At 30.7% G+C, this 11,109-nt stretch overlaps 1 protein-coding gene across 1 annotated transcript; it reads left to right on the top strand.

Moving 5' to 3' along the window:
- Positions 1-3,190: 3,190 nt before the first annotated feature.
- On the top strand, positions 3,191-7,962 carry LOC102590393 (indole-3-acetate O-methyltransferase 1-like). The gene is made up of 4 exons (XM_006344812.2): positions 3,191-3,386; positions 3,909-4,328; positions 5,981-6,256; positions 7,546-7,962. The coding sequence occupies exons 1-4, from the start codon at positions 3,267-3,269 to the stop codon at positions 7,897-7,899; spliced, it is 1,170 nt and encodes a 389-aa protein (XP_006344874.1). The 5' UTR covers positions 3,191-3,266; the 3' UTR covers positions 7,900-7,962.
- The last annotated feature ends 3,147 nt before the right edge of the window (positions 7,963-11,109 follow it).

Below are 11,109 nucleotides of genomic sequence, written 5' to 3'. Positions count from 1 at the left end.
GGGTTAGAGGTTACATAGATCGATTTGGTTCGATTTTTCACTTTATCAAACCAAATCAATAAAAATCGACTTTTTTCGTGTCAATTTTTCCCCTCTAGTAAAGTCTCCACAACACAAAACATATAATTAATATTTAGTATTTCTTTTGACCTAATAAGATACAACAAGATCCTTTAGCCACCTAGAGTTAGACCCTATAGCTTGGGAACAAAATGGACCATGACTTCTGGAAAGATGACACTTAATTAGGTGAAACACTATTAATTATCACTTAATTTTCAGTTAATCTTAGTTCCTCTAGTAGACAAAATTTCAACTTCCAAATTAGATACGACAAACATACATAAATTAGAAAATTAAATTGTATTTGGAATATCAAATCATGGTTTAGGTATGTATTAATTACAAATATTACTAGTTCATGATTTGCCATTATCTAAAGGAACTAAAAAATTATACTTAACTAGCAACAAACACATATAATCTATACTTTTTAGGATTTTTTAATTATTGTATACCTTAATCATTTAGTGTATATATACTATGTATTTTGGCAAGAGGCGGACCCACCCCTCTAGGTGAGGTGCACATGCATCCGGTAACTTTGAAAAAAAATCATGTATATATATGTATATCTATTTTAAGAAATTGACAAAAATTAGGATATAATTAATAGTGCACCCATGAAAAGCATAGGAGTGTCATTGTTCTATTGGTACAAGCTAGATGATCCACTCGTGAGACCTGAATTTGAATCAAACTAGAGTGTTTATTTTTACTGTTTTTATTTTAAATTTATCTTAGAGCTCATATTTGAGCTAAGGTAATATTGGTGCATCTAAAGTCTTCTGATTCGCCTCATTTTGGTAGCTGTTTATAGACAAAAAAAAAAAAAATTTAAAGAAAGTGGAGGGAGTCAAGCAAGTTGGTTAACGCAATTGTGTACATTGATTAAGAGATCATTGAAGAATATGAGTAGAGATTTTGGTTATTATTGGTTGAGGATTATAGTGTATATTATATTATCTATTAGTGTTGGTACTGTTTTCTATGATGTTGGAACTGGACATAATGCTGTAATTGCAAGGGGTGCTTGTGGTGGATTCATTTCTGGCTTCATGACTTTTATGTCCATTGGAGGTTTCCCATCTTTCATTGAAGAAATGAAGGTAAATCATATATTTTATTTTGTCATAATACATAAACGTACTCTTTAACTTGGTTTCAGCTAGCATTTGTGCCCTCTAATTTTGAGTGTGCACAAGTCAGGGGCGGCAGAGCTTGAAATCTAGATACGGGTTCTGCCGAACCTAGTAACTTTAGCTCAAATAGTGTATTTGTATTAAGGACGTTTATTAAATATGTGTACAAATATTAAGGTTAGGATTTAGACCTTAGTTATTTAACACACATAGGTTATAATTCTGGCTTCGCCTCTGGCACAAGTTGACATTTAAACTTGTATAAAGTTGAACAAGTAGACAGAGGTCTCCTACATGTCATGAAAAAAAAAAAAAAAAAATAATATTTGTTCTTATTGTTTGTGTTAGGTTTACCCTAATCGACATATATTCTAGTCTGATATTTGGACCCACAGATTTTATTGTTGCTTTATATGATTTTCAAAAGGGCTTTATTTATTTTATAATATAGTATTATTATATAACTTTTCATTTCTCTAATGATTATGTTAACGGATAAACGGTTATAGTCAAATGTGATTAGAGGGTTGCTGTAGCTAATTGATTTTCCTAATTACCTTCATTGTCTGATTATGGCATGCACGTTAAAATTAACAAAGGCGAATCCAGGATTTGAAGACTTTGGGTGCACCAATATTACCTTAACTCAATTATGATCTAAACTTATAAAAAAAATAGTGAAATAAAAAATGTAGTTGAATTCAAACTCAGGTCTTGCAAATGAATCTTCTAGCTTGTACCAACAACACAATAATATTGATCTTATGCTTTCCATGAGTGCATTGTTAATTATATCCTATTTTTTATAAGTTTTTCAAGATAAATATACATATATATACATGTTTTTTTCGAAGTTAACGGGTGGACGTGCACCCCACCTAAAGGGTGAGTCCACCTCTGTTAGAATATATATACACACACTAGCCACTATATGCTTCCAAATTATCCAATAGGATGCCTTAGGGTAATATTTATATAAATAATCTTAGAAGAAGAATCAATTAAGTGTGTAAAATAATTGGGATCTAGCTTTCAATGTGAGAGGAGAATAATCGGAGGTGAATCCAAAATTTTAATTTTATAAGTTTTGAATTTTATAATGACGATATCAAGTGTTAGTAATTGGATTCTAAATTTGGGGATCATTTGGTAGCTGATTAGGGTTATGAAGATATTAATAATGTAGGGATTTGTTATGAGTGAATCTATGCATTAATATTTTATGCATGTATTAGTTATTCAACCGCCTGTCCTACATAAAATAATACTTAGATTCCCTCATAACTTATTAGAGTACATGTATTAGTTATGCAGGTTTCTAAAATTGTTAACGAAAACGTCATAGTAATTTTAAACAAAAATTACTTATTTCAACCGAACCTGTATCCTAATTTCCAGTTCCGCCCCTAAAAAATAACAATATCTAGGTGAAGCGCATCCATTAACTTCAAATTGAAATTTGAATTTTCACTCATACATTTAAATTTAAAATTTAGTCAGAATTCGCCTTTAACTGAAATTAAACAGGTATAGTATAGATTTAAAATAAGTGGTGGAAATGAGATTTAGGAGTTTATTGTTGAGATTTAGCATAATAATCGAATAAATGAAGGGACAAAAAGTTGAATGATCATTTCCTACTCCCTTTAGATCTCTTTGACTCTTTAATTAACAGAATTTTTGCTTAGAGATTCAATATAATTATGTAATTACGGCGTCAATCTTGGGCCTTGTTTGGTTTTATTTTTATTTACATGTGAAGCCCATATCCTCTTTATATGCTCTCTACCCACCCCCTTAATTCAAATAATAAATTTATTCATCATCTTTAAATTTTTATTTTTTAACTTTTATGTTTTAGATTCTGTCAAAAGCATATATCTTTTGATGAGTATGTATCCTAACCACTAGAAAAATGATAAAATCCTTCTTTAGCTTTTTCTAAACTCTATATATACCCTACTTGCATTTGTCATTTTTATAATTCTCAAACATATACTTAACCTTAGTATTATTACTTCCTCTTGTTGTAGTACTAATAATAAAAATATATTTGTATGCATTATGGCTACATTAGGTGATAACAAAGACAATGTTGTGGTGTCCAATTTGAAGCTTGAAAGAATGCTTAGCATGAAAGGAGGCAAAGGTGAAGCTAGCTATGTCAACAACTCTCAAGCCCAGGTTCAACAATCGATCGATCTCTTCCACACCTTAATTTTAATACTGTCTCAATTTATGTAGCACTGTTCACATTTCTAGAGTCAAAACTTTCTAATTTTGACCCTAGTTTAGACATGATACATTTGAAAACAATGTTGTGATCATTTTCCATATAAAAATGTTTATAATCTAGTAGTATGCAAGCTTCACTCTCTTTATCACCATTTTGCCCTCGGGCTGGACCTTGAAGGTGGAACTGACATTTTTGGGAAGAAAGTGATACCATGAGTTTTCTCCATTCAGAAATAACACAAAAATGGTAAAGAACATTATTTTGCGATTCTTGCATACAAGCTTAAATTGAATTTATCACCTTTTTTGCTCTCAGACTAGACCTTGAATGTAGAACTGATATTTTTGGGAAGAAAGTGACTGTCCCCATGAGTTTTCTCCATTCAGAAATAACACAAAAATGATAAAGAACATTATTTTGCGAATCTTACTAACAAGAATTGAATTGAATTTTGTCGCGTATATATACAGGGACAACATGCTCGATCGATGCTGCATTTATTGAAAGAAACCCTTGACGGAGTCCAACTGATCAGTTCATCCGATAACGACATTCCTTTCGTGATAGTCGATTTAGGATGTTCTTGTGGCAGCAACACTGTTTACATAATCGACGTGATTGTTGAACACATGAGGAAAAGATTCGACACAACAGATCAACAGATACCAGAATTTTCCGCCTTTTTCTGTGACCTTCCGTCCAATGATTTCAACACACTATTTCAGTTGTTGCCTCCGTTGGCTAATAATGGGATGGAGGAATGTTTAGCTTCCAATAGCCACCGCTCGTATTTTGCTGCCGGAGTTCCAGGTTCATTTTACCGGCGTCTATTTCCGGCGAGATCCATTGACGTTTTCTACTCTGCTTTTTCTTTGCACTGGCTTTCTCAGGTTAGTTTTTCTGCTTCAGCAAGGATATTTTCGAAAAAAAATGTTTTTTTATTCCACTTTAATCTTATTATCGTATAACTTTTTTTTAAATTATGAAACTCACTTAAGTAAATAGTTTTGTGTATTTCAACTTTTTAGTGTAAATTCAATTTTTGCCACAGTCTGGTTTATGATATCGAGATAGTGATATATTCACATCTCATCAGCAGAATAGGGGAATATGAAAAAAGAATAATACTAGTACAGATAGATTGTATCTTGTAAATTTGAAATTCTTTCTTTTGTGTTCTTTAATGATTAATAATTAAATTTCTTAATTAAATATTTGACGGTATATAAAATATTCACATGGTAACTAACTGCAAGTAAATCTCCTGACAAGTATTGATTGTTAAGTCTGGTAAAAAAGGTAACTAACTTGATAGTGTATAAGTGTACATAATTTAAATTAGTTTGTATTTTGGTAAAACTCTCATAGGAAAAAAAAACATAATAAATAATTTCTTATTTTGTGTGTGTGTATATGTGTATTATTAAAACTAATATTTGAGACAACATATAATATTTTCCTAAACAGAAGTCAAAAGTAGTATGTCGTCATGGTCAGTTATAAAAATAATATAGAATATATAGTTACGTAGCATGGAGAAATAGATAGAGAAATGCGGAAATAATGGTGATATTTGCTAATCCCGAGGATGATTTACCGTTAAAGGAAAACAAATTAATGAATTTTATATGGTTTTTAAGTTTGAAAATGCATCAACATCTTAGCTACTTTATTTTCTTTGATAAGGTCACAAAAAAAAAAAATCAAAATTATGTCCCCTAGTTTTGTCAAAACCACTACCTGTTTAAGAGGATGTTTAGATGGACTTAATTTTATGTATTTTTTGTTTTTAAGCACTTTTCAATTTTTAAAAGTGTCTTGTTGTAGGCTTAGAAAGTACTCTTCTGTTCACTTTTAATTGTCATATTACGTTTTTTAAAAGTTTTTAAAAGTTAAATTAATTACATTAATTTGATATTTTAAACAAAAAAATTAGACATTCAAAAACTATACAAAAAGTACTACTATAAATTGCAATTTTTTGCATATCAATATGATGAAAAAATATATCATAAAATTTTAGTCAAAGTTCTTATAGTTTGACCCTAAAAAAAGGAAATCATGACAATTTAAAGTGGACGGAGGTAGTACTATCTTTGTCCATTTTTAATTGTCATAGTTTCCTTTTTTACGGTCAAACGATAATAACTTTGACTAACATGTTAGATGTATTTTTTCATCATATTGATATGCAAAAATTGGAATATATAGTACTCTTCGTATAATTTTTGAATATCTAAATTTTTTGTTTAAAACATCGAATGAATACAATCTAATTTAACTTTGAAAATCAGTCAAAGTAACTTTCAAAAAATACAACATGATAAATAAAAGTGAACAAAAAGTATAAGAAAATGGTCAAAAGTCAAAAGCAGATAGATATTTGCTTTTGACTTTTGACTTTCAATTCTTGATTTTGATCTTCAAATTGTCTCTTGAAATATTGCAACACCTTTCTATAAAATGGGACGAAGAGAATAGTAAGTTATAAGTGTCTTCAAGAAATATCAGATTAATTGAAGTTGTGTTTGAAATTCGATAGGTGCCGGATGTAGTGTTGGATAAGCAAAATGTTGCATACAACAAGGGAAGGATATACATCCATGGTGCAAATGAGAGCACAACAAAGGCCTACAAAAAGCAATTTCAAAGTGATTTGGCTAATTTCCTTTGTGCAAGATCTAAAGAAATGAAGAGGGGTGGTTCCATGTTCTTAGTTTGCTTAGGAAGGACCTCTATGGATCCAACAGACCAAGGTGGGGCTGGACTTCTTTTTGGGACTCATTTTCAAGATGCTTGGGATGATCTTGTCCAAGAGGTAACTAATTAATTGTCTCAGTCTTCTTTATCCCACCATATAGGAGATTATAATAGGTAATTTGCATTGATCGTGTAAAAATTGTTTATATTGTCGTTATATATGTTGCTCTAAACCTTTTAACAGTTATTGTTATTCATGTATCGAGACCTCCAAATAGTTAATTATGTTTTAGAGGATTCGATATGAGTACGTTAACATGTTTAAAATCTGATCGAGCATATAACTTATACTTTTTTTGTCTCAAGTTATATGGCATACTTCCATTTTAGTCAGTCTCATAAAATGACATGTAGTTAACTACTTAATTTATCCTTATGAGTTTATTTGTAGTCACACGACTATAAACTATAGTATCAACAATCTTGTTTTCTTAAATTTCGTATCTAGTTAGATAATGGGAACAAGGGAATAGTACATTTTGTTATTGCCTTCTTGTCTTTTCCTTTTTGTGGATAAAGTTGGTAGTTTTGGGACAATTTTAGACTAGTCTTGAGAGTCACAATCAGAGTATCTACCATTTGATTCTTTAGCAACCACCTTAAGCAATAAAACTGAAGGGTCAACATCCATCTAGACCAAGTGCGTCTTGTTGACAAAACAAACAAAGTAGGATTGTGACTAAGCAAGCATAGGCATGTAGTCACTTCAATGAATAGTAGTAAATCATGATTTTTGTTTCCTAATCATTGTTTTTTAGGCCACCAATTGGACTAGTTTTAACTTCTTGTAATTCCATCATCTTTTAGCAATATCATAATGATAACCAGTCAAAATACATCACATAAATAACATTTCTTTCCGCTCAATTTATGTAATATAGTTTGACTTGATACAGAAGTTAAGAAAGAAAAAAAAAAGATTTTTAGAAACTAGTGATCTAGAATAAGTAATTGATGTTTATGTGGCTATAAATCATTCCACTAAGGATAAAATAGGCATTTTAAAGTCAAATTATTATTAAATATAATAATGTATTGTTCTTTTTAAGACTGACCAAAAAGGAGAATGAGTTGTATAAACGAAGATAAAGGGAGTAGTAGTAACAAGCAATCTTTATTATACTCTCTTTGTTCCAATTTATATGGTTCACTTTTCTTTTTATCAGTAAAAAACGAATGATATATTTATATATTTAGTAATGATTTGATTTTAAAATGCTCATTTTACCCCTTAGTGAAGTGACTTATTGTCATACAAATATCTATGACTTATTTTAGACCACAAATTTAAAAATCTTTTTTTCTTTCTTTCTCAAAGGTTTATTGAACATTTGTTTTGAATGACAGGGTCTAATTACAAGTGAAAAGAGGGACAACTTTAACATCCCAGTGTATGCACCAAGTATACAAGATTTCAAGGAAGTGGTTGAAGCCAATGGCTCATTCACTATCAACAACCTTCAAGTTTTCAGGGGAGGGAGTCCTCTAGTTGTCAACCACCCCGACGATACAGCTGAAGTCGGACGAGCCTTAGCCATCAGCTGCAGAAGTGTTAGTGGCGTCCTTGTGGACGCCCACATTGGTGAACAGCTCGGGGATGAGCTGTTCACTAGAGTTGAGCGTCGAGCTTCACGCCATGCAAAAGAGCTTATTGAAAAACTTCAGTTTTTTCATATAGTTGCTTCCCTTTCTCTTGTGTAGTTTTGTGTTTTGGGTAATATTTAGTTGAAGTACTTGAAATCGAAGTTTGTGAAAGTTGAACTTGTGTTTTTAGATATAGTTGAAAATTACTCCTCAACTCAATATTTCCATATCCCAAATGTTGCTCAAACATTTGCGATTTATTTTAGATCATAAGTTTCAGAAGTCATTCTTCCTTTCTTAAATTCTATATCTAATCAAACATGAGCAAAGGGTATAATCATCTTTCCTCTTCGACCTCAACCAAAAATAAAAGGTGAAGAAAAAAAGTTTCAATATTACATCCCAAATGCTACTTAAACATCCACGACTTATTTTTAGATCACAAATTTCAAAAATTATTTTTTCTTTTTTACTCCGTGTCAAATCAAACTACATCACATAGTTAAACCATAGTGAATATTTATGAGCAAAGGGTATAATAGTCTTTCCTCTTCGACCTCAACCAAAAACAAAAGGTGAAGAAAAAAAAGTTTCAATATCCCAAATGTTACTTAAACATCTAAGACTTATTTCAGATCACAAGTTTCAAACATTATTCTTTCTTTCTTAAACTCTGTATCAAATCAAACTATATCACATAGCTGAACCAAAGTGAATATTTATGAGCAAAGGGTATAATGGTCTTTCCCTGTTGGACCTCAACCAAAAACAAAAGGCGAGGAAAAAAAGGGTGTGGGGTCAAAAGTGGAGAAGCAAAAAAGAGAAGTCAATTCTAATTTCTATATATGTTTGTTATTCTTGTCTGATTTCCCTTTTTTTAGTATGACATTATTACTACTGTAGTTTGGTTGTTAAATGATGATTTTGAATTTTTGATGTCCCCTTGGTCCAAGCATAGTAAAATAAAGCTATATAGTTAAATCAACTTCATCTCAATTCCTTTATTGGTCGAATATATATAATTTTGTCGGAGTATAGATGGCTATGGATAATTGTGGGGTATATGCTCTTTGTACCTAACCTTTTTTGTCATGTCTAATTTCTTCTTAGGCAAAACTTTCTTCATCTCTTTTTACATGAGCATCTCCATATGTTTACCCCTAAATTGGTAACCATTAAATTTGTTTCATGGACATGCAAATTAAGATGACCAACAAAATAATGCTAGATTGGTAAATGGAAATAATAATGTATGACAAGTGAGACTATAATGAACAAAAATAAGCAAACAAATCAAAGTAGAAGATTCTTATTCAGGAATATAATGACCCCTATTTACATGATTCAATTGTTATTCATGTGGTTTAGAGTCCTTATGAGTGAATCTTTTCGAGAACGATTGTAGTTTGAACTTATCTTAATCGGTTAATATCTCATATAAGATTTTGCATCTCTAGAGTTAAACAGGCTCATACCATAATTCAGTCTCTCAGTTGGCTTTATCAATCGTGCCCCATATTTGGCCTTGTTGATCTCCTTTCCTTCCTTGTAGATTAAGTAGGGTTTGATAAATAAAAGAGCTATAATTAAAGAATATTGGTAAAAAAAATTATGAGATAATTTTTAAGGCACTTAAGTAACTTTCCACTTTGATGAAAAATGGAGAATTAAGCAGTTGTTCATAGCTGAGAGGTGTTGATGTACAAAAAAAAAAGTGTGAGAAACGTAACATGAGCCATCATGAATATTGATCAATGCACACATGTCATGTTCGCATGCTATACACTACACATAGTGGACATGTGTCATACATATTTTAGTGGGTACGTTTTTATACTAACGGGTCATGCATAACTCATGTCATACTTCAAAGATGTTAAGAGGGTATTTAAACACCCATATAGTTTAAGTACTAAAGTAAGTTATCCGATCAAGTTGAGAGGTTTTTTTTTATGTATTTTCTCTGACCTCTTTGACAAGTGTCAAACATGCATGGACTCCATGCCTCCTTTTGTACGTGTCGTGCTTGCATCACGCTGCAGAATTGTACGTCTTGTTATTATAAATAATTCATTATGACTTCATTATATTACACATCGAGAAAATAATATTATAGGTTTATACATCTATTTCTATGTGTAATTAGAGTATAAAGTAGTCTTAAAATGATTGTCCTCTCTCAACTAAAAAAATGTAATGGACTTAGGTATGTTTTCTTGATCAAATTGTTTGTGAAAATCATTGAGTTTCATTATTCTAATATCATGTTGGGTTTTCAACTGGATTGTTTATGTTTTACCCTTCTATACGTGATTTGTCAATCACCAAATTAAGTGATCGAATCTTTATGAATAATTAATTTTAATGATGATTATATTTGTATTCAATTATCCATAATTCGTGTTCCTGTAAATGAATTTATGGGTAAATTAAAGTTCGTGATTGTAAGACATTCTTGGATCGTTCAAAGATTCATTACGTATTTTTATAATTATTGAACATTGAGTCGATAATTTAGATGTGTCCTTAGTTTTATTTATATATTCAAAGAAGTAAATATTATTGATTGGCACATTGATGATTATCAAATTATGTTCTTTCTATAATATAATTGTGTTTAATGTTGTATTTTGATGTTTCTCCCAAAAGAGGATACCATCATGCATTTAAGAGTACATAAACTATTTCTAAATCTGAAGTATGTTTAAGTTTATAAAAGCATTAATGAATGAGTAGCCATTGTTCTTCATTCGCACTTTGCTTCTATTATGATTTTTAATAGATTCAACTTCTCATATTAATGTGAACGGATCAACTTTGGAGTTTTAAATCTTGACGTTGAAATATTTACTGAGAAGCCAACTGCTATTACTGAACTAGGAGTTATGAGGAAAATCCTATTATAAGTAGTGAAATCGGTCTAATAAATGAAGCCTATTGTTTATGCGAATAAATATTGTAGGTAACATTAAAAGACTACACTTCCCAAAACTGAAAGCTATAAAGAATTTTTTAAGCCTGCGAAAAAATGTTTTAAGTACTAATGGGTACCTTTTACCACCATGAAATATGATGGTTCATCTACCATGCATAAGCATATCATGAAATAACAAATATAACAGCATGACTCAAGATCTTAAGAATGGAAATAGATGTGTATTTAATCATAAACTGATTACTGTCTCTGAGTATGAGCCTACTTTTCAAATGAACCTAGATAACACTTCTACTTACACTTGTATAAAATATATTATGTACCTATTGTTTCAAAAAAAATCTAATTTCCTTATCTAAATTGGATGGACCTAGATACACTTTTAATTTTGG

This window comes from Solanum tuberosum, unplaced genomic scaffold (assembly GCF_000226075.1).
Source record: "Solanum tuberosum cultivar DM 1-3 516 R44 unplaced genomic scaffold, SolTub_3.0 scf00056, whole genome shotgun sequence".
In the NCBI taxonomy this organism is placed as follows: Eukaryota; Viridiplantae; Streptophyta; class Magnoliopsida; order Solanales; family Solanaceae; genus Solanum; species Solanum tuberosum.
This window is presented reverse-complemented; position numbering and strand designations above follow the sequence as displayed.